The sequence below is a fragment of the Nerophis ophidion genome, linkage group LG19 (assembly GCF_033978795.1).
Source record: "Nerophis ophidion isolate RoL-2023_Sa linkage group LG19, RoL_Noph_v1.0, whole genome shotgun sequence".
Taxonomy (NCBI): domain Eukaryota; kingdom Metazoa; phylum Chordata; class Actinopteri; order Syngnathiformes; family Syngnathidae; genus Nerophis; species Nerophis ophidion.
In genome coordinates, this window is record NC_084629.1 from 24290865 (window position 1) to 24314570 (window position 23706).

A 23706-nucleotide genomic window follows, 5' to 3' on the forward strand; every position below is an offset into this window, starting at 1 on the left:
GTTGTACGGAATATGTACTGAACTGTGCAATCTACTAATAAAAGTTTCAATCAATCAATCAAAAAAGTCCAATCATGCGGAGCCCATTTTTATATTTTATTTTGTAAAAAAAAAACACAAAAAAAATCCTATGAACAGACAGATGGATAGTACTTTATTGATTCCTTCAGGAGAGTTCCCCCAGGAAAATTATACATATATTAAAACAAATAGTTGTGTCAATGTTGTGTTATACAGCAGATGGTAAATGGTTGTACTTGTATAGCGTCTCTCTACCTTTTTTTTTTTAAGGAACCCAAAGTCCTTTGACACTATTTCCACATTCACCCATTCACACACACATTCACACACTGATGGCGGGACCTGCCATGCAAGGCGCTAACCAGAACCCATCCTAATTATTAGTTTCACTAATAATTATCATTATTACAAAAATGTAGCTTTCTTTCCTTAAAATGCATATTTTAGTTCTTTTTGTACTACATTTTATTTCGCAAATATGCTGTGAGCCAACAAAACCTGTGCTGCAGGCCGAGAATGGCTCCCAGGTCACACTTTGGACACCAACACCTAAGATGGTTGACATGTTTGATTTTCCCACTTGTACCATTTAAACTACAACCAAAAAAAAACGCCTCTGCAAGCATTATTATCTTCTGTAATGTTCGATACAGCTCTTAGATTGGATTTATTTAAATCAGGGGTCTCAAACAAGCGGCCTGCACCTCGATATGACAATTTAATGTTAGCGCGACCCGCGAGTTTTATATGAAAGGCGCTTGACAGCGTAATACTTGCCAACACTATCAATTTTCCCAGGAGACTCCTGAATTTCAGGGCAACCATTCTCTCGAACTCCTTTTGATTTTCACCCAATCAACAATATTAAGGGGGTGCCATATTGGCGCTGTCTTTAGCGCCATCCACAACATACCGTGTGCAAGCCCAGTTATATATTGTATTTGGCTTTTTAAAACACATGTAAGAGACTCCAAGACATAGTTGATCAACGGCCACACAGGTCACACTGAGGGTGGCTGTATAAACAACTTTAACACTGTTACAAATATGCGCCACACTGTGAACCCACACCAAACCCCCGCCCCCTCCCACACACACACAGATTAACACCCCCCTTCGTGTGTCGGATGAGGTGGTGCTATCACGGCATGCCCTTGATAATGTCGGCCGGGTGAAAATTGAGACAAATTCGGGAGAATGGTTGCCCCGGAAAATTGTCGGGAGGTGCACTGAAATTCAGGAGTTTCCTGGAAAAATTGGGATGGTTGGCAATTTTTTAGCTATGGTGCAAAGCCATTCAAAGAAGGTGAATTAATTAAAAAGTGCATGTTAGATTTTTTAAGAAATCTTTTCTTGCGGCCCAGCCTCACCCAGTTTCTGCATCCAGTGGCCCCCAGGTAAATTGAGTTTGAAACCCCTGATTTAAATTGTGCAAGTGTACAAAATATACTGCCTTGTGCTTGACAGCTCGACTACGCATGCGCGGCAGACGGCGGGGCGGGGCTCAAAATTGGGCTGTGGACATTGTGGAGGGCGCCAAATAGGAAGTAGATCTTAAATGTTCACAAACATGGATGGCCGCGCTCCCAAGCGAAACTAAAGTGTAAATGTCCTGAACTCATTGAGGAAGCGCTCTCACGCTGAAATGGAACGACGACATCAACACGTTTGGCCCTCGACTCAGGCTCAATGTAAGTAAGCTAATACGAGTGGTGTCCGTCAGCCTCGATAGCTTAGCTTAGAGCCAAGTTAACGGCTGGCGGGCCAGTCTACTTCGAACAAACAAAAGAACGCAGCTGAGACCAATTTGTTAACTTCCTCTTGTAGCAATACCATATTTACAACAAAATGTGTTTCTTGCAGCTGTAGTTATGGTAAAAGTCGACGGTTACTCAGTCAGCATTTCACGTGAAGGGTCCATTTCAGCCAGGTTGCTATGGCAGCATTAAGTGACGTAACTAGACGTCTACTCTCCTCACATATTATATTTTACAGTTGTTGTCTTTTCCTTTTGGCATTTAGACCCAGAGCATCGCCATTCTGCCTCTTAGTCTTGGGTGTGTTGGCATTATCTATTAAACAAAATACAGCAGCTTTATTTAGTGGAAATGAATTAAATGCAACATGAATGTAAGTGTGAAGGTTGTCTGTTTATCCGTGTTGGCCCTGTGATGAGGTGGTGACTTGTCCAGGGTGTACTGGGACAGGCTCCAGCATTCCCTGACCCCAAAAAGGACAAGCGGTAGGAAATGGATGGATGGATATGCTGATTTTTATTTTTTTGCAAATCCTATATTTTTGGAATAAACAGTCTTAAAGGCCTACTGAAATTAGATTTTCTTATTTAAACGTAAATAGCAGGTCCATTCTATGTGTCATACTTGATCATTTCGCGATATTGCCTTATTTTTTGCTGAAAGGATTTAGTAGAGAACATCGACGATAAAGTTCGCAACTTTTGGTCGCTAATAGAAAAGCCCTGCCTTTACCGGAAGTATGTGCACGTGACGTCAAGAGTTGCAGGGCTCCACACATATTCACATTGTTTATAATGGGAGCCACCAGCAGTAAGAGCAATTCAGACCGAGAAAGCGACAATTTCCCCATTAATAGGAGCGAGGATGAAAGATTTGTAAATTAGGATATTGATAGTGAAGGACTTGAAAAAAAAAAAGCGTCAGCTCCGGGCGGCGGCAGTGTGAGCGTTTCATATGTAATTAGAAACATTTACTAGGATAATTCTGGGAGATCCCTTATCTGCTTATTGTTTTAATAGTGTTTTAGTGAGATTTTAAAGATTGTAAAGACATACCTCGAGGTCGGATGGCTGCGGTGAACACGCAGTGTCTCAGAGAGAATCCGAGGAGCAAAGCTCACAGCTGCCTTTTTTGACAGCTGCTGCAGGATGACGAATAATCCACTGATGTCTCCGGTAAAATATATATCAAAATTTCGCCATACAAAAACATGCTGGTTGACGTAGAGAAAACATGTTCGCTTGACCGCTCTGCTTCACAACAGACAAAGAAACACCGACTGTGTCTCGGTGCTAAAGAGAGCTGCAATCCACCGCTTTCCACCAACAGCATTGTTCTTTATAGTCTCCATTATTAAATGAACACATTTCAAAAGATTCAGCAACACAGATGTCCATTTTAGCCCTTGACTGGTGCAGCGCTAATATTTCCTTACAGTCCGTGACATCACGCGTACGCGTCATCATTCCGTGACGTTTTCAACAAGAAACTTGCAAACAATTTAAAATCGCAATTTAGTAAAGTAAAAAGGCCGTATTGGCATGTGTTGCAATGTTAATATTTCATCATTGATATATAAACTATCAGACTGCGTGGTCGGTAGTAGTGGGTTTCAGTAGGCCTTTAAAAAACACTATGCACCACTACCGAGCAGTGAATAAACCAGAGGAAGGTTTAAGGTGCGTTCCATTTGTACTGGGAAGTCATAATGTCCGTGTTCCTAGTCAGGATTTCCACTGGAACGTCCCTTGTGGTCGGATTTCCAATTTGGAAAGTTGGAGCATTCTCACAAACCCTGAGTTAGCTTCAACGATGGATGCTCTTAATGTAGACAATAATACACACTTTTATATTATTGTTATTGGCACTTCTGTTTATTAGTTTTTGTCACACTAAATTAGTCATATATTGCATTGTGCAACATATATGGTAACGCCACTACATTTATTTGTCATTGATGTGGTACATATAAATTCTACATCACTAGCAAGGGCGTCTGTTTCCTCTTCATTCACCCTGTTTAAAGGTTGCAGAAATGCATGTTTCCATTGCCAGCACGGTGGGAGAGGGGTTAGTGCGTCTGCCTCACAATACGAAGGTCCTGAGTAGTCAGGGTTCAATCCCTGGCTCGGGATCTTTCTGTGTGGAGTTTGTATGTCCTCCCCGTGACTGCGTGGGTTCCCAGCGCCCCCTGTGACCCCAAAGGGAATAAGCGATAGAAAATGGATGGATGGATGGATGGATGTTTTCCCATAAGTTGCTTATATTCAAACAAGGCCAAAATACATTTCGTGGATGTGGCTATCTTGATTTTTGACCTTGTAGCTGGAACGCTCACAACTCTGCTGTGACGTCATTTCCAACTCCCAACTTCTGAGGTAAATGGAACGCACCATTATAGTGAAAGATAATAAATTCTATTACAATATACACACTGGACATACCATTAAATACACCTCAATCCAAAACTCAATACAAAAAGTCTCACTTTTAGAGTAGTATTTATTCAGCAAAATCTTTTTTTATTGTGGTTGCAGTTGTCTAAAATATATTTTAACACTATATTAAATTGCTTTATTACATTTATTTAGACATGGATACAAACAGTGTGAACATATGGCCGCGTATGGAGCCCTTCCTCTTGGGTGCTCTTCAGGTAATGTTCCCAGCGATCAAACACTCTTGCCATCTCCTAGAATAATGGTTCAAATCTTGGTGTGATGCCTGGTTATAGGTGGCACCCACCTCCAAGCTCAGCCTGCACTACCTCCGCAAGATGGCCACTTACGTGCAGAGCCGAGACGGCTGCTTCCCCTCCCTGGGCTGGCCCATGTGGAGGCACATTGCGTGCGGGAAGCTGCAGCTTCCAGAAGAGCTGGCCTGGATCTATTTTGAAACCTTTGACCTATTCACCAGCAACTCGCCTGGAGAGCGGCTGGAGAGGGTGGATTGTCTGTCACAGTGTTCCAACAAAAGTGAGCTGGAACAGCAGAGGAATAAGGTATAAATGACTGTATTTACTGTAATGTCTTGCAGCATTTAGCTGCTTGATTCACCTTTGTCTTTGCTCTCCAGATGTCTGTGGACACGCTGCAGTTCATCCTCTTCCTTTACATTCAGCAGCTGAACCGTGTGTCTCTGCGTAGCTCTTTGATTGGCGAAGAGTGGCCCATCCATCGAACACGCACCATGTTTTCATCAGACCGAGAGGCCAAGACTAGCTCCCAAAACAAGGTAACTATCTTTGTTCACAAGACACACTTATACTCAGGTCACAACATTAGGTACACCACGGTCTCAAGCTGTCATGGTAATTCTACTTACCAAATTTTGCACCTCTTTTGCTGCATACAAAATGAAGTTAAATTAGGGCTGGGTGATAAGGTAATAAAATGACCATGATTATTTTTTTCATATCATCCTATTTTGATACTTTTTTTTATTTTTTAAGCGGATTGTCCCACGCAGGATTATTGCGAGTACATCATCCCTACTATCTTGTACCAGACATTTCCACCGTGTTTGATTGATTGAGGTAATATATGCTAACAGCTGACAACTGTCGTTTTTTTCATAGAGGTGCAACAGTACAGGTAAACCACGCTACGGTCCACACCTGGTTTTAGGGCCATAGTTTTTCTTCTTTTTTGGTACGTTTAGAGGTGGTAAACGGAACATCTTTTTTGCCTCAGTTATTTGTTTTTTTGCTTGTCCTCACAAACATTCTGCAGTAAACAAAAGTATTACTGGTGTAGTGAATTCCAAAAGACTTTTTACAGTGAATGTTTACCAAAACTTTCAAATGTTAAATCATTATTTGTATTTTTAATTACTTGTATATATCACTGCTTCTCACCAGTGCTTTAGCAAACAAGCGGTGACCCGCATTGTGGAGTTCTTAAAACTCAAATTCTGTATCTTATATTGAATGAAAATACATTCAAGTGCAGTATTAATTTGGGGTGCTGTAAAATAATGTGGACCAACACACAAAACAACTTAAATGATTATTTAATGAACAAATACTTTTGTTTTTTTATCCACAAACAAAAAGAACACAAAGTGTCTGTCCGCAGAGTGTTTTTAGTACATGGTATATCAGAGGAGTGAGTGAGGGTGCATAAACAAAAAACAAAAGTGCATAAACAAAAAGTTTGATAAAAAAAAATTTCAGATATAAAAATGCCTTTTCTGATTAAATTAGTGGGTATGTTGATTCTCCCAGTCAGGACAAATATTGATGTCGTGAGTGCCTGGAAGTCTGCATTCAGGGCAGGATTACTGGTGAGCTGCAGTAGGTAGTGAAACTAAAGCTGCTGCTCCTTCTCAATGTTGTGTTTCAACTTCTATGCCAGTGATAGTCATATTTCTTTATTTTGTTTTTCTGGGCTGCACTTCCAGCTGTGTATTGGAGAAGGGGTACACCGCTAATTGAAAATGATTTACATCTGACGAGCCTCACTTTCGCAACGGTGGAATGGGAGGTCACACACTTGGACACACTTTGAATGAATGAATGGTTTATTTTGAATGAATGGTTTATTTTGAGCCATGCAAAAAAAAATAAAAAATGACATAAAATACAAAAGAAATATATTTATACATTATTTTTACACCTACATTGAAAACATTACATGTGACTAATCTTTTGTAGATGTCAAGATTGGCTCAAAAGGGAGTGGGAAGAAGTAAACTTATTAGGTCCCACCCCTATACATATACAATATATATATATATATATATATATATATATATATATATATATATACAATATATAATACAATAAATGATAAAATAAATGGGTTGTACTTGTATAGCGCTTTTCTACCTTCAAGGTACTCAAAGCGCTTTGACACTACTTCCACATTTACCCATTCACACACACATTCACACACTGATGGAGGGAGCTGCCATGCAAGGCGCCAACCAGCACCCATCAGGAGCAAGGGTGAAGTGTCTTGCTCAGGACACAACGGACGTGACGAGGTTGGTTCTAGGTTCTAGGTGGGATTTGAACCAGTGACCCTCGGGTTGCGCACAGCCACTCTCCCACTGCGCCACGCCGTCCCTATAATACAAAATAATAATATATAATAATAATATAATAATAATAATATATATAATACAATTCAATTCAGTGGTTGCTGCGTAGATGCTATATATTATCCATATATAATACATTTAAATTTACACACACTTACATATATACATATGCACACACACATGTATACACAACACACACATATGCAATTTATATACATATATAATATATATATATATATATATATATATACACACACACACACACACACATATACATACATAAACACATGCATATACCCAAAATACACACATATCCATCATATACACACACACACACATATACTATATATATGAGTATATATAATATACACTTTTGTCTAAACATTATTAACAGTTTTTGGTGCCTATGGGAACAAGCTTTCATTTTGACTGTGATATTAGTGGTTAATAGTGGATCTGTGGCTGTGGAGCTACTGCCCCTTTCACACAAACTTACACAAACACACACATTGACAGACACACACAGGATCACGGTCAATAAAGGCGGATTGTGCGTATACCAAGCATAATTGCTTCCCCACTGTTTACTACTGCGGTAACTTCCAACAGACATGTCTGCCATCTTTGTTCGAGTAATTATGCTAACAGATGATCACTGTGACGAAACTCAAATTAATTGCAATCAATGATCATATAATCGCCTGTTCTTAAATTAAATATATTTTTTCAAACAATTCAAGCAAAGATCGGTCAAATTGGAAACAGTCAGAATGAGAGTCCTCTTCTTCAGGGTTCCCTCTCCTTTCCAAGTCTAAGTCCACATGGATGTCCCCCTCCTTATGAGGCTGTTTTTTTTCAGATTTTTTGGACCCATATTGAGTAGGCTAAATAGACAAAACTTGGTGAATGTTGAGAAAAGAAACCCGCGCCGGCGAGTAACGGACTGCGTAAGCACAATAGCTGCTCAAAAATAACTGGGCCCTTTGTGCACTGTACTGCACAGGATGTGACGTCCCCAAAATGGCTGTACCCAAGGCTTCCAGCGACACACAAAATGAATGAAGCGCTCATACACCACAATGTGGTTTGCACACAGAGGCATATTTGGCTCGATCTAAACTTTCACAATAAGAATTCGTAAATCGAGGTTCCACAGTATTTGATTCGGAAATGCATGACGCAAGAAGCACTGCCTGTTTTTAATTTTTTGGGGAATTTGGGGTCGAAGTATAGACCAAAAAAAACTAAATCCAAATACATAATTCTTACACCCTTAGTATGTAGAAGCGTCTGAATATTCGCTAAATACAGCAACAAAGCTAATAAAGTCAATGATCCTTTCTGCTATGTTTTATGCTCTGGCAGACCAACATTGTATGAGCTGTGTTTGAGAATCAAAGTTGCAATTTGTACCGCTATGTAAAGGTAGCACCAAATCTATTTGTGTAAAACCAAAATAAAAGAAGTGCAAACATTTGTGGTATGCCCCACCTCTTCTATCAAGTATTGTGGAAGTTACTAAAGCTTTCTTAGAGGAGGTACATCATGCAATGCACAAATATATACACGAGGAGTGCCCAAACCTTTGCCACTGATGATCACGGACTGACAAATCAAAGGATACAAATGGACATTTTGGTAGTTTTCACCTTTTAAAACAAATACGATATATAGACTTTTTTTTTTTTAAAGTAATTTAAAATGCAATTTCGATAGAAATTTTGTGTGAATGCCAAAGCGGAACTGAAATGCTAATGGTAAACAGGTTGGTCAGATAATGTCAAGTAACAAAAAATATGAGCAAAATAAGCTAAAAAAAAGAAGCTAGCATGCTAACAGTACAATGCTAATATGCTTACAGTTAGTATCAGTGAAATACCAAAATATATGACACAAATGTGTAAACCTACTAAATCAGCAAAAAAAATAAAAATCTAGCACGCTAATGCTAGCATTCTTGACAAGTACCAGGACAAAGATGTATTACTCTGAGGTGTGTAACTAAAAAATGTTTTTTAAAATATTAGTCTACTAACGTCTGCATGCATTGAGTACTAAAATAGGACTGAGGTATATACCTACCAAATTAACAAAAACAGTTAGCATACCAATATTGGCATTCTAACTGGTATCATCCGTCAAGCAACAACATATTTGAGGCTGAGCCTACATACTTGCAAAAAAGCTAGCATGCTAACATTGTGGTTGTGTCACAGGCTGCTAAAAAATTAGCTATAAGCGAAATTGCCCCTGGGCCGCACTTTGGACATCCCTGATCTGCACCACCAGTTATAACCCAACCGTTGTTTATGATGTCACTCTTAGAACTGGGACGACCAGGCCCAATTGTCGTTCGTGCAGAGCCACCTTGCTGAGATTCTGGAGCTGCTGGTGGAGCCCGGCCTGTTGTCAGAGTCTGGACTGGCCCCGCGCGACTGTCAGGTATGTGGACCTCCACCATTATTGTGTTAGTTTCCAGTACGTTTGCGCTGACAGACCCTTGCCACGTCGTCTCGCAGTTATCCCTGGAGGCCTTGTACAGCCTTGACTTCCTCCTGGAGGGCTCAACCCAACTGAACTGGTCCGTCCAGCCCCTCCACAGACTTCTAAGCAAAGATCCGCTCCAGATGCAAGCGGGCTACTGTGCAGTGAAGCGCTCTTTCCCTTTGTACCAGCTGCTCTCTTGTCTCCAGCACAACCTCACTCTCAATCCTTTTGGGATAAAGGCCTGCCTGCGCTCTGGGAAGAAACTGGCCTGGGCCCAACAAGGTACCCTAAATCTTTTACAGGACTTAAATCCTATCCTTGTGTACGCTTTCTCCTACGTTCTTCTTCTTGTCTAGTGGAGGGTAACATGAAGCGAGCCAAGATAGCCCGAAACACTCACATGGCTCCAGCTGGCAGTAAGATAGTGCTCATGTCTCAGGTCTACAAGCAGACCCTCGCCAAGACCTCAGACAAGCTGACAGGGGCCAACATTAAGATCCATCGATGCTCTGATGCATTCATTTACCTCCTCTCACCTCTCAGGTAAGGTCAAAGTTCAGACACCATGCTTAAAGTGCTTTTTATTTTTAAACTTTGAAGAAGGTGTAGTTTGCTTGTAACCATCAACTAATTTATTATAACAGATTTTATTTAAAAAATGCTACTGTTAGATTCTGGCAAACTGAAACCAAATATGTTGTGCGTAAGTAGGTTTAGAACTAATCTGGATCAGATCCTTATTTCACATACTCCATAAAACAACATGTTCAGACGCATCACTGTCATATCTCATTCCGTTTTCGATATAAACTGTTTTCTGTCCACCCAGAGCTGTAATGTTGAGGCATATTTGATCTGGATCTGAACCAGATTACTCATTTAACATTGGATTTGATCATGGAAAAATCCCACTGAGGATGATGTTTAGACACTTATATTTTTGTCAAATTAGCCAATTCATATGCTGGGCAGTTTTAGACAGTATTCAAATTTACATATCATACATGTTGGTGAAACTGTCACACACATACATGAGTGAAATGTGTCGTGACAGATTAAAATTTATTAGTTACCTGTGTTTTTGCATTTATTACTTTTTCTGCGCTCCTCTCTTATTTTGTTCTACTTCCTGTTCTGCTAAAGTACACTCCTGTTCCTGATTGACAATCATCAGACACACCTGTCCCTCGTTGTCAATCAGGAGGCTTCTTATGCAACCCTGTTCCATTGCTTCTGTTTACTATACTATTGCGCTAGCCTATCTGCAGTAGGATTTTGCCTTCCGCGTTGTTTGATTCACCTGTGGTTAGGGCTGGGCAATTTGGCATCCAATCTCGATTAATATCACCATTTTTTTTTTATTTAAGCGGATTTTCCTGTGCAGGATAATACGGAGGACCGCATTCCTACTTATTAGTACTGCAGTATCTTGTAACAGACATTCCCAGCATGTGTGATTGAGGTAATATATTCTAATAGCTGACAACTGTCATTTTGTTCATAAATACATTTGTGTTTACTAGAAGTGCAACAGTATAGGTAACCCACCAGACGGTCAGTACCTGGTTTTAGGGTCATGGTTTTGCTTTTTCGGTAGGTTTTGTCGGGATTTTTTTCTCAGTTATTTTGTTTTTTTCTCTCGTTATTACAAACATTCTGCAGTAAACAAACTATAATTTGTATAGTCAATAACATGAAACTTTTATTTCAAGTTAAAATTTACCACTTTCACGTGGTAAATTATTATTTGTATTCTTTAGTTACTTTATCAGTGTTTCTCTCCAGGGCTTTGGCAAACTTACAGTATATTAAATGAAAATACATTCAAAAGCACTTTGAATAGGAAGTACTGTAAAATGTGTACCAACTATGGTTGTATGGTATACCAGTGTTGGTATAGTACCGCGATACTATTGAATCATATTCGGTACTACACCGCCTCTGAAGTGTACCGGTCCATGTCCTAGCTACATCTAAATGACTAATCCTTGCCTCCATGCCAAGACGAGGAATAGCTAAGCATGCTTCACTACACACCGTAGCTCACCAGCTTCACAGCTAATGATGCATTCCCGAATGTAAACAAACGCCATTGGTGGATCTACACCTGGCATCCACTTTAATGATACCAAATTCAGGAGCATATCTAGTCGATACTACTTTGATTTTATCGATATTTTTTAGCATCACAAAATCATCTTTCGTTTTTTTAACATTTATATTATGTTTACAAACTCAGGAACTATGACCCTGGAAGCATGAGAACTTTGAATATGACCAATGTATATGATACTGTAACTACTTAGTATCGGCTCAATTCCGGGATCGATACCCAAATTTGTGGTATCATCCAAAACTAATGTAAAGTATCCAAACAGAATAAGTGATTGTCATAATTTTGACAAAATAATAGAATAATAAATGACACAATATGTTACTGCATAAATCAGCAGACTAATTAGGAGCCTTTGTTTGTGTACTTACTACTAAAAGATAAGTTGTCTTTTATGTTCACTATTTTATTTAAGGACAAACATGCAAAAGGAAACATGTTTAATGTACCGTAAGATTGTCAAATAAAGCCTATAATAGCAATTTTTTCTGGTCCCTTTTATTTAGAAAAGTATCAAAATACATTTTGGTACTGCTACCGGTACCAAAGTATTGGTATCGGGACAACACTTCTAACGACACATAAAACAAGTTTTTTGATTTTGTCAGGGATAAAATATTTTTTTTATTTACAAACAAAAAAGTCTTTCTGCAGAGGTTTTTTCTTTTTTAATTTTTTTTTTTACATCGGTACGTGCTTGTTACTGCAACAGCAGAGACACTTTTTTTTTTTTTAGCACGTTTATAATACAAGTGGAATCTTTGTAGACACCTAAACAAAAAGTCTAATTAAAAATATTTAGATCTAAAAATACAGTTTCTGATTAAATTAGTGTTGATTCTCCCAGTCTGGACCAATACAGTCACAAAGACCTTATCTGTGTGCCTGCAAGTCCGCATTCGGGGCAGAATTACTGGTGAGCTGCAGCACACAGTAAAACTAAAACTAAAGCTGCTATTTTTAAATGTTGTTTCAACTTCTGTGGTAGTCTGAGTCATATTTCGTTATCTTGTTCTTACACAGCTGCACATCCAGCTGTGTAAAGGGCAAGAGACACGACGTGATTGAACATTAATTACATCGTAAGTAGACTGACTTTCGTGATGGTGGAACGAGATAGTTGTGTACACGGACACACTTTTACACAAACTTAAACGTACACACACGTTCACAGACATACAGAATCACTGTCAATAAAGGTGGATTGTTCCATGCAGCATTATACCAAGAATCATTGCTTCCCTACTGTTTACTACTGCGGTAACTTTTAACAGACACGTCCACCATGTTTGATCGAGGAAATATGCTAAGAGCTGATCACCGTAATCCAACTGAAATGAATCGCGAGTGTGCACAAACACTTGGACTTCACATGAAGGTGCGAAAATACAAAAAAGGGAACAATTTGAAAAATTGTTGTAATTTAATGCATGGAATTTTAGTGACTTGTTCTCAACAGATTTGGCTGCAGGATCCACCATAACTCATTAAAGACACACAATGAAACATTTTTTTTTAAACATTTTGATGATTACAGTTCACGACTAATAGAAACCCACAATTCTGTAGCTCATTAATATTGAAAAATGATCAATTTCAATATTTTAAACCACTCAATTAGGGTTGCGTGGTGTAGAAGATATATGAGTTATATTATTTTGGCAGACTTTATACATTTAAATACTGTTACAATGCTTGATGAAGACACAATCTAGATCGGTCCTGTCCTACAAATTCTACAGTGTAAGGCAAAGAAACGCAACGTGTGCAGCATGTAGCATTCTTGCTAGCAGCTACCGTCCCTCCATAGTGCAAAGCCACTTCTAAGTGAGCAATCCCCGCCTCCATGGTGGCAAATAAACTACAATTCCTCAAAGTGTATCTACTTGAGGGTGAGGAATAGCTAAACATGCTACACCACACACTATAGGACATGTTAACGGCTAACAGCAAGCTAGAGCTCATGAATGTATACATTGGTGGGCTAATCGATACAAATATCGACAGTAACGATACTATATTTGATATCATTATATGGTCGATACTAAAGTAGGTGCATCAATATTTTTTATTATCAAAAAATGTTTTTGTTATTGTTTACAAACCTTAGGAAATAAGTCACTGGGGTCCTGAACACAGGAGGGCTTTTCAGGGGAACTGCACTTTTTTTCATTAACAATCCCTATGTAGGACGTGTGTTTTTCATTTTCTTATGTATTCCAAGTCGTTCAATACGGCAAGTACAGGGTGACTTAACAATGCAGCTAATGGGAGTACACTATTCCGCCCCCAAAGCCCACTAAATAAACATCCAAAAATCACTATCAATACTCCATTTACATCTCCTGACCTGAATATTAACCAAGTATTAGCCATATTTTTATTATACACACTAACGCAGAGGAACTACTTTTAGTAGCGCAGAGAGCTGACTAGTTTATGCTGCTATATTGACATACTGAGCCGATGAGCTGCTGTGTCGCCTCTGAGTTGATGATAGTTAATTCTAGGTTATAAATCATGCCTCTCACTTGGATAGTAGAAGCCAAGAAGTTGGTCAATTTTGACATTCAACGCGTCCGTTTGTGGTACTTTTTTTGTGAGGATTATGATTAATTCTCCATCAAAATAGGAATATATGAACATTCCCTCAGATGGCATCCCATGGAGAACAGACATTGTACACTAGGTGACTGTTTTATTATCTTGATAGTTTGTATTTATTGAAATAGAGCAACTCCCATTGGCTCCATTGTTAGCTGACTTTTGCTATCGTTTATTTACGAGTGAGACTACATTAAAAAAAATAACACGTGTTTTTCTCTTACATAAGGATTGTGAATGATGGGCAAAATTCCCCCAAAAAGTGCAGTTCCCCAAAGGATTTACATCAGAGCAAATAGTAGTAAAACAATTTCAATATTTAATTGATATTGTTACACTGCCATTCTGTGTTTTAGTATTATTATTCGTATCAACATTGATTTTAGCAATACTGCCTCTGTAACTACTTGGTATTGGATCGATACCCACATTTGTAGGACTACCAAAACTAATGTAAAGTACTTCACGGTGGCAGAGGGGTTAGTGCATCTGCCTCACAATACGGAGGTCCTGAGTAGTCAGGGTTCAATCCCGGGCTCGGGATCTTTCTGTGTGGAGTTTGCATGTCCTTCCCGTGAATGCGTGGGTTCCCTCCGGGTACTCCGGCTTCCTCCCACCCCCAAAGACATGCACCTGGGGATAGGTTGATTGGCAACACTAAATGGTCCCTAGTGTGTGAATGTGACTGTAAATGTTGTCTGTCTATCGGTGTTGGCCCTGTGATGAGGTGGTGACTTGTCCAGGGTGTACCCCGCCTTCCGCCCGAATGCAGCTGAGATAGGCACCAGCGACCCCAAAGGGAATAAGCGGTAGAAAATGGATGGATGGATAATATCAAGTATCAAACATGAGGGGAGTAAATGTTTATTATATTTTAAAAGAAGCAAATTTAAACAAAACACCGGCGGAAAGCGATAATCGCAAAAAAAAAACTTTTGACTCGGAGAAAGCATGGTCAGTACAAAAGAAAATAAATGCAAATCTGCGTCCTGGGGATGTGCGTACTTCCGTAAATGCATGTTTTTTGTGATTTCAATGCGTAAAAAGACGCAAAAAGTGCATTGATGCCAACAGCAAACCCTCTGATCAGAATCATGCATAATTTATTTACTTTGTCCTGTTGGAGTCAAGTCAACTCTTTGGTACAACAAACCAACCTTCCATTGATGCTCTGTTGGTGCTTACATGGTTTTTAGTACCGGAACAGAAATACCAGTATAGCAGCTAGAAGCTGTTTGTTGTGTACTCTGCAGGTCCGTCAGTGTGGACAAATGTAGAGACTGCACGGTGGTCCTTGGCCCCGTGGAGACCAGCGTCCACGTGCACAGCTGCCAGAGCGTGCGTGTCGTGTGCGTGGCAGGCAGGATCATCGTCGGCGCCTCATCGCGCTGCACGGTGCACGCTCTGACGCCCACCCGTCCCCTGCTCCTGCCCGGGAACGCCGACATCACCCTGGGACCCTACCACACCTTCTACCCCACCTTGGAGGACCACATGGGCAGCGTGGGGCTGGCCGTGGTGCCCAACATGTGGGACCAGCCCCTGCTGCTGGGGACCGACGGTCTCGTCAAGGATTTGGACGCCAAAACTGAGCTGGCCTGCTACCGCCTGCTGCCCCCGGAGGACTTTCACACCATGGTGGTGCCGTTCCAGATGAAGGGAGACACGTGCGAGGTGCCGGGCGAGCTGGCGTCCTGCTACCAGATGGCCATCGAAGAGAAACAGAGGAGGATACAAAAATGGCAGAAGACTGTGATGGAGGCGCGGCTAAACAAGTGAGTGAAACCAGGAGTCTGCATAGTTGACTTCTTCTCTTTATGTTGAATCTACAGCGCCTCTGCTGGTCGCAGTTAGGAAGTGCACTCCTTTCTGCTTCAAGGCACGTTTAATGGACACCATTCCCAAATAAATAGTACTCAGCCCTGCTTACTCATCAGCTTTTATTGATGGAATATACTGGCAGCCATTTTTAATTAGTGAAAAGCAGAATTTGGTCATTTACTTATAAAAAAAATTATAAAGCAGGGGACTTTAGCATTATGGAGCAGGGACCAAATATTTATCTATCCATCATTCTATCTATAATGCATTTATCCTGTATAAAATAGTGTTTTAAACTAAATGTACCTTGTTGTGCAATACTAAGATATCAGTATAATACAATATAGCACCGTTAATCACTTGTTTAATACTAGGACCGTTAATCGCTTGCTGAGAACTACTATTTGTAATTGCTAGCTAGAAACTACTACTGTTAATCCCTACCAGAAAACTAGCCATGTTAATCGCTAGCTAGAAACTAGCATCTGTGATCGCTAGCTAGAAACTACCATATCTAGCCGATAACTAGCAGTTAATCGCTAGCTATAATTATCACTGCTAACCGCTTGCTGAAAACTAGCATTTTTAATAGCTAGATAGAAGCTAGTATTGTTAATCATTAGCTAGATACTACTGCTGTTAATTGCTAGCTGAAAACTAGCATTGTTAATTGTTAGCTAGAATCTAGCACTGATTATCGCTAGCAGAAAACTGGCCTTGTTAATCGCTAGCTGGACACTTAAAAAGTTAAAGTACCCATGATTGTCACACACACACCCGGTGTGGCCAAATTATTCTCTGCTAGCACTGTTGATTGCTTAATAGAAACTAGCATTGCTAATCGCTAGCTAGAAACTACCAATGCTCATATCCAGCCTATAACTAGCATTTTTCATCGCGAACTACAAACTAGCATTGTTAATAGTTAGGTAGATAGTACCACTGCTAATCAAATCAAGCACTGCTTATCACCAGCCAAATGTAGCCTTGTTTAATTGCTAGCTAGAAATTAGCACTGCTAGTCGCTAGCTGGCAATTAAAACGCTAATCGCAAATTTAAATGCAAGGTATGGTAATTAGGGTAGCCATGCCAGTATTGTTTATAAACAGCACTACAATGTGTTGGTTAAGTGTTAATATATATTTAAATACATCTACATTTGTGGGAAAATGATGAGGGGAACTAAAAAAAAGGTAATCAACCCAAAATGTTATGCCACCCCCCTGCAGTACCAATGCATACCTCCAGGGGTCACGGACACCCTGTTGAAGACTTGCTATAAAGGCACAGAAGCATGTGATTTTTGAGTAAACTTCAAGCTAGCAGGTGCAGCAGCATAAACACATGTTTATTTGGTCCTTGTTGCTAGGCAGAACTTGCTGGCCTCAATCACAACTGCCTATCGATCAATGGGGAAAAAAATCAGTGGTCGCCATGACAACACAATTGATTAATGCATTATTCTGTATCAAATATATAACATCTAATGTCACAATAGCAGTCATTAAAACATGGGCTTGAGGGTCTCTGACCTCAACCAGTCAAAGGTGCCAGGATCCACACCTTTATCCAGACCTGCACCAAGCATGTGATGGGCCATCTTCTGTTCCTCGTGCCACCTTAATCCTGCTACGTTACTAACTACACACTTTAATGTGTGTGTGTGTGTGTGTGTGTAGGGAGCAGAAGCACAAGTTCCAGGAGCTGGTGGAGGCCAAGTTCCACGAGTGGCTGCTGGAGACGGGTCAAAGACAGGAACTGGACAGCCTGATCCCAAATCCCGTGTCAACCCTACTGTTCCCCGACAGCGAGCCCCCGGGAGACCAGCTGCCCGTCAATATGGCGGCGTACCTTACAAGTAAAGGGGGGGTAGGGCATTCGCCGATGGCGTGTTGAACTGGAAGCTGCTGCTACAGCAGAACTTCACTTCACGTCGTTTTGCACTTCGCACACCGCCGAATGTACGTCGTCACTTCCTGCTAGCGCGCACATTGTGGTGACTTGTCATCCTATACTATCAGAATGAAGTAAATATAATACGTAGCACTGCTGACAGCACCTTTGTATTGCTAATAACTAAACATAACTGTGGAAAATGGACACGTTTCATATATCCGTATGTAGCGTTTACTTCCCTACTGTATTCATGGGTCGTACCTAATGAAGTGTCCTGTGTGTCCCAACACTTTTGACTGCAGTACTTGCAATATTTTACAGCAGGTTGAGCCATTCACATAGCAATATACAATACATTCTCATACCAACAAAACATAAGAGACAATACACATCAAATATATATAAATAGAAAATCGGGCTGATTTTAAACATGAATTCCTCCAATAAAGATATTTTTTATTATTTATATTGTTTTTAATTTCGGGACTTTTCTACTTTTTACCATCTTCAACGATTGCATAATAACTTGAAATTTCAAAACCAATGTGAGATTTTGAAGGAAGAAAAAAGATAGCGACCATTGCAGTCCTGTAAATAAGTCCTGACTTGGCAGGACCTCCCTGGCCAGGTGGGGGCAAGCTGGCATGTGCGACACAGGGACGGGGAGCGGTGGGGGTCGTTGGATGCCAACCCCACACCCGGCCTTTATGCCGTAATCCTTCCTCGCTTTTCTGGAAAAACTGAATAGCGCTAGAATCACTGACTCAATTTTTGGATCTCACTTTCATGACAAAGCGATTGTTGCCCCGCTCGCCTTCCAAGCGTGGCGAGGCAGCGCTATAAAAGGCAGCGCCCGCCGTCCCCGCGCTGCATCCACACCTGGGCGGAGAACCAACACCACCACCGGCATCGACAAGCAAGCTGCTCCGACTCTTTCCTCCAAGATGGGCAGAGTGAGTTGATCCACCTTTGTCGCACAAGTGTAGGCTCCACCCTCCACTCTCATGCTTGTATTTGTGTTTGGAGACTTTGTAGACTTATTTCCACCCCATAGTTGGCTTGAAATCAGCTGGGATAGACTCCAGCGTCTAAGGTGACAGTGCTCGAAAAGTAGATGATTCAGGTGTAGAACACTGGTGAACAAGTCAGCTGGGATAGATTCCAGCGTCTAAGGTGAAAGTGCTAGAAAAGTAGATGATTCAGGTGTAGAACACTGGTGAACAAGTCAGCTGGGATAGATTCCAGCGTCTAAGGTGAAAGTGCTAGATAAGTAGATGGTTCAGGTGTACAAGTCAGCTGGGATAGACTCCAGCATTTAAGGTGAAAGTGCTAGAAATTTAGATGATTCAGGTGTAGAACACTGGTGAACAAGTCAGCTGGGATAGACTCCTGCGTCTAAGGTGAAAATGCTAGAAAAGTAGATGATTTAGGTTTAGAACACTGGTGAACAAGTCAGCTAGGATAGACTCCAGCGGCCATGGGCAAGATAAGCAGAAGAGAAAGTGAAGGAAGCTATGCTGTGATGCAGATCGTCTTCTACGAGGACAAGAACTTCCAGGGCCGTCGCTACGAGTGTGACAGCGACTGCTCCGACTTCCACACCTACCTGAGTCGCTGCAACTCCATCCGGGTGGAGAGTGGTGCCTGGGTGGTGTACGAGCGGCCCAACTACCTGGGCTACCAGTACGTGCTGACCAGGGGCGAGTACCCCGAGTATCAGCGCTGGATGGGACTCAACGACCGCCTCAGCTCCTGCAAGATGGTCCACTTTGTAAGTCACATGCTCCATTTTCTTCTTAAAGGGGGAGTGCACCTTTTTGAAATGTTGCCTATCACTTTTTATAATGCATTGGATCTTGTCATTTACGTCACGTACAAGGTGGCTAACGGGAGTTATCTGTTGTGCCGATAGAGCACTCTTAAAAAAGCGCCAAAAATACTCCATCTACATCTCCATCTCAAGCTGTGGCTACTGATGTAGCTTACCACCACCAGGTGTGAATGAATGTTGAGTCCCACTTCTCTGTGAGCGCTTTGAGTGTTTAGAAAAGCGGGATATAAATCTAAGTTATTATTATCTCATCAGCTGAATATCAACCAAGCCATTGTGTTATTCTAAGCATTAGCACATAACTACTTTGAGAGTGAGCTGCTGCGACGCCTCTAAGTTGGTGAAAGTAATCATGCCTCTTCTCTGTATAGAAACCCAAAAACCAGTGAAGTTAGCATGTTGTGTAATTTTATAAATAAAAACAGAATACAATGATTTGCAAATCATTACCATCTTATATTCTATTGAGTAGACTGCAAAAATAAGATACTTAATGTTTGAACTGAAAAACGTATTTCTTTTTTTGTGTGCAAATCAATTAAAAAAAGTTGGCACAGGGGAATTTTTACCACGTTACATGGCCTTTCCTTTTAACAACACTCAGTAAACGTTTGGGAACTGAGGAGACCATTTTTTGAAGAGGAATTCTTTCCCATTCTTGCTTGATGTACAGCTTAAGTTGTTAAACAGTCCGCGGTCTCCGTTGTGGTATTTTAGGCTTCCTAATGCGCCACACATTTTCAACGGGGGACAGGTCTGGACTACAGGCAGGCCAGTCTAGTACCCGCACTCTTTCGCTATGAAGCAACACTGTTGTAACACGTGGCTTGGCAATGTCTTGCTAAAATAAGCAGGGGCGTCCCTGATAACGTTGCTTGGGGGGCAACATATGTTGTTCCAAAACCTGTATGTACCTTTCAGCATTAATGGTGCCTTCACAGATGTGTAAGTTACCCATGCCTTGGCCACTAATACACCCCCATACCAGATGCTGGCTTTTGAACTTTGCGCCTAGAACGGTCCGGATGGTTGTTTTCCTCTTTTGTTTGAAGGACACGATGTCCACAGTTTTTAAAAACAATTTTAGATGTGAACTCGTCAGACCACAGAACACTTTTCACATTGCGTTAGTTCATCTTAGATGAGCTCGGGCCCAGCGAAGCTGGCAGCATTTCTGGGTGTTGTTGATAAATGGCTTTGGCTGTGCATTGTATAGTTTTAACTTACACTTACAGATGTAGCGACAAACTGTAGTTACTGACACTGGCTTTCTGAACTGTTCCGGAGCCCATGTGGTGATGTCCTTTACTCACTGATGTCGCTTTTTGATACAGTACCGTCCGAGGGATCAAAGGTCACGGGCATTTAATGTTATGAGCAGTGATTTCTCCAGATAATCAAAACCTTTTGATGATATTACGGACCGTAGTTGGTGAAATCCCTAAATTCCTTGCAATAGCTCGTTGAAAAATGTTATTCTTAAACTGTTAGACAATTTGCTCATGCATTTGTTCACACAGTGGTGACCCTCACCCCACTCTTGTTTGTGAATGACTGAGCATTTCATGGAAGCTGTTTTTATACCCAATCATGGCACCCACCTGTTCCCACTTAGCCTGTTCACCTGTGGGATGTTCCAAATAAGTGTTTGATGAGCATGCCTCAACTTTCTAAGTCTTTTTTGCCTTTTGTGCCAGCTTGAAACATATTGCAGGCATCAAATTCCAAATGAGCTAATATTTGCAAAAAATAACAGTTTTCCAGTTCAAACATTAAATATCTTGTCTTTGTAGTCTATTCAATTGAATATAAATTGAAAAGGATTTGCAAATCATTCTATTCTGTTTTTATTTACCATTTACACAACTGCCAACTTCACTGGATTTGGTTTTCGTAGAAAGTTGTGAACACAAACCAAGAAATTGGTCAACTTGACATTCAACTTTTTCAACAAGTTTTTTTTTTTTTTTTACTTGCGTGAGAATTAATTATTTATCGAAATAAGGAGATATAAGAGCAGACAGTGATTTTTAAGATTATTTTCATAGTTAGTATATCTTGTGTAGCACTTGGCAATACTGCTACTGGATCAGTCTATCATTTAGTAGATCATCCTCAGTATATCCAGGCTCTAAAATGTAAGTTTTTGGATCATCATTTGTCCCAAAGTAGCTTGTTGTCTCTCATGAAGTCTGCCATGATTAGTTGTGGTGGTGTTGTTGAAAGAAAAAGCGAGCATTGTGATGTGTCCATGAAATAAATGTTACTGTATGCTTAAAATGACATAAATAGATAAATATTACATGGTATTATGAATGTTACTTCATTACATGTACATCAAACGGAGGTTTAACGGCAGAATGGAGCAACTCCTTTTCCTGCCATTGTTAGCTGTCTTTAGCATAAATAAAATAATGTGCTTGTCTTACATAAGGATTTTGAATGAACTCCCTCACAGTTCATGTGATCATAACATCAGCTGCCCTCATGCCCGCAGCCACCGTCAATCAATCTGCTTTCAGCAACCTCATTAGCAACTCATTGATTGTGTGGTCAGTCACTAACACCAGCCCTCCTGTCTCATAGAGGGCTGGTTGGCAAACGGCGTGCCTGCAACCTGAGGGTTTCTGGTTCGATCCCCACCTTCTACCAACCCCGTCACGTCCGTTGTGTACTTTGTACACTACTGTGTACTGAGCAAGGCAATTCACCCTTGCTCCTGATGGGTCGTGGTTAGGGCCTAGCATGGCAGCTCCCGCCATCAGTGTGTGAATGTGGAAGTAGTGTTAAAGCACTTTACAAGTATAACCAATTTAATCATTTACCATATCTTTGCATTACAACCAGCAGGGTGCTCCTGTTCAATAGCTAGCACTGTTTTGCCTTATGTTTGGAAACCAGAGGATCTGCGGGTGTTGACGTTCGCCCTCGTTTTCAAAAGCCAGTAGGATGCTCCTGTCTAATAGATGATATCTGGCTTCCATTTTGGCCCTAGTTTTTAAAGCCAGTAGGATGCTCCTGTTTAATAGATGATATTTGGTTACCATTTTGGCCCAAGTTTCCAAAAGCAGGAAGATGCGCCTGTCTAACAGATGATCTCTAGCTTCCATTTTGGCCCTAGTTCTTAAAGCCAGTAGGACGCTCCTGTTTAATAACTGATCTTTGGTTTTCATTTCGGCCCGAGTTTTTAAACTGGCTATAAAAGGATATTTAGGGGTTTTCGTCTAAGTTTTCAAAACCAGTAGAATGTTCCTGTTCAATACAGCAGTGGTCCCCAACCACTGGGCCGCGGCCCGATTGGTACCGGGCCGCAGAAGAATTTATTAAAAAAAAAAAAAATTTTTTTTTTTTTAAATTCAATCAACATAAAAAACACAATATACACTTACAAATAGTGCACCAACCACAAAAAACTCCCTTTTCATGACAAAAACGTCCCTTTTTCATGACAAAGAAGAAAAAGAAAAAAAGAAGAATTTTGCTTCTTTTAAAAAATCAGCAAAGGATTATTGTCAAAATAGAGGCTATTTGATTGGGGTGTAGTAAAGAAGAATATAGTTTTTGACATGTATTTTTGCAGTACGTTTTTAAAACCATATTTTCCATGTCTTGCATTCTTAAAGACTAGCGGGACCATCTACAAGATGCAGCTTTACGAGAAGGCTGACTTTGGCGGCAAAGCCTTCGAGGCTACAGAGGACTGTCCCTCACTCCTGGAGAAGTTCCGCTGGAGGGAAGTGAACTCGTGCAAAGTCTTTGATGGCTGGTGGGTCTTTTATGAGCATCCCAACTACCGCGGCCGCCAATACTTCCTGGAGAAGGGCGAGTACCGCAAGCCGGGCGATTGGGGCGCGGCCAGCGCTGCAGTCCAGTCCTTTAGGCGCTTCACCGAATAAATTCACCCTTAGGGACTATGATCTTTGACAGGAAATGACAAGTCTTAAAATTCTGAACTGAGGTCAGCAAAATAAAAGCCTGTTCAAAATGCAAACAATCTTGTTTCTGACTCAAGTTCATTTACACTCACATAACAGGATCGTAATTTCCACTGCTACTTTAGTTCCACTAGATGGCGCACTACTAGCACCACAGTTTGCATTTAACTAAGCACATGTGTTGATTAAAGGTGCAC

The 23706-nt window shown here is 40.7% G+C and overlaps 3 protein-coding genes across 5 annotated transcripts in view; 2 read left to right on the forward strand and 1 right to left on the reverse strand.

Moving 5' to 3' along the window:
- Positions 1–1510: 1510 nt before the first annotated feature.
- Positions 1511–18205, forward strand: tbccd1 (TBCC domain containing 1). 3 transcript variants are annotated; one of them, XM_061879630.1, is made up of 9 exons: positions 1511–1712; positions 4370–4434; positions 4513–4779; positions 4854–5012; positions 9147–9263; positions 9341–9590; positions 9665–9851; positions 15279–15800; positions 17527–18205. In XM_061879630.1, exons 1-9 carry the CDS (start codon positions 1667–1669, stop codon positions 17741–17743), a joined length of 1830 nt encoding a protein of 609 aa, XP_061735614.1. In that variant the 5' UTR covers positions 1511–1666; the 3' UTR covers positions 17744–18205. The 3 variants fall into 3 exon arrangements, with proteins under 3 accessions (XP_061735614.1, XP_061735615.1, XP_061735616.1); XM_061879631.1 differs by lacking the exon at positions 4370–4434; XM_061879632.1 differs by lacking the exon at positions 4370–4434 and having other exon boundaries at positions 4695–4779.
- The window catches only part of lcmt2 (leucine carboxyl methyltransferase 2), a 31351-nt gene continuing 22756 nt past the window's right edge, over positions 15112–23706 (reverse strand). The window contains exon 14 of the mRNA XM_061879629.1: positions 15112–23492. Within this exon, the coding sequence (XP_061735613.1) occupies positions 23486–23492 (7 nt within the window). The 3' untranslated portion in view covers positions 15112–23485. The remainder of the gene's footprint in view (positions 23493–23706) is intronic.
- crygs2 (crystallin, gamma S2) lies at positions 18542–23568 on the forward strand. The gene is made up of 3 exons (XM_061879638.1): positions 18542–18696; positions 19272–19514; positions 23198–23568. The coding sequence occupies exons 1-3, from the start codon at positions 18688–18690 to the stop codon at positions 23468–23470; spliced, it is 525 nt and encodes a 174-aa protein (XP_061735622.1). The 5' UTR covers positions 18542–18687; the 3' UTR covers positions 23471–23568.

Excerpts from the sequence above, each read along its gene's own strand:
- tbccd1 (XM_061879630.1), top strand. The coding sequence starts at position 1,667 with ATGGAACGACGACATCAACACGTTTGGCCCTCGACTCAGGCTCAAT. Across the intron at positions 4,435-4,512 it reads TCCTCTTGGGTGCTCTTCAG|GTGGCACCCACCTCCAAGCT; the intron begins GTAATGTTCCCA and ends GCCTGGTTATAG. Across the intron at positions 9,591-9,664 it reads ACTGGCCTGGGCCCAACAAG|TGGAGGGTAACATGAAGCGA; the intron begins GTACCCTAAATC and ends CTTCTTGTCTAG.
- crygs2 (XM_061879638.1), top strand. Across the intron at positions 19,515-23,197 it reads CCTGCAAGATGGTCCACTTT|ACTAGCGGGACCATCTACAA; the intron begins GTAAGTCACATG and ends GCATTCTTAAAG.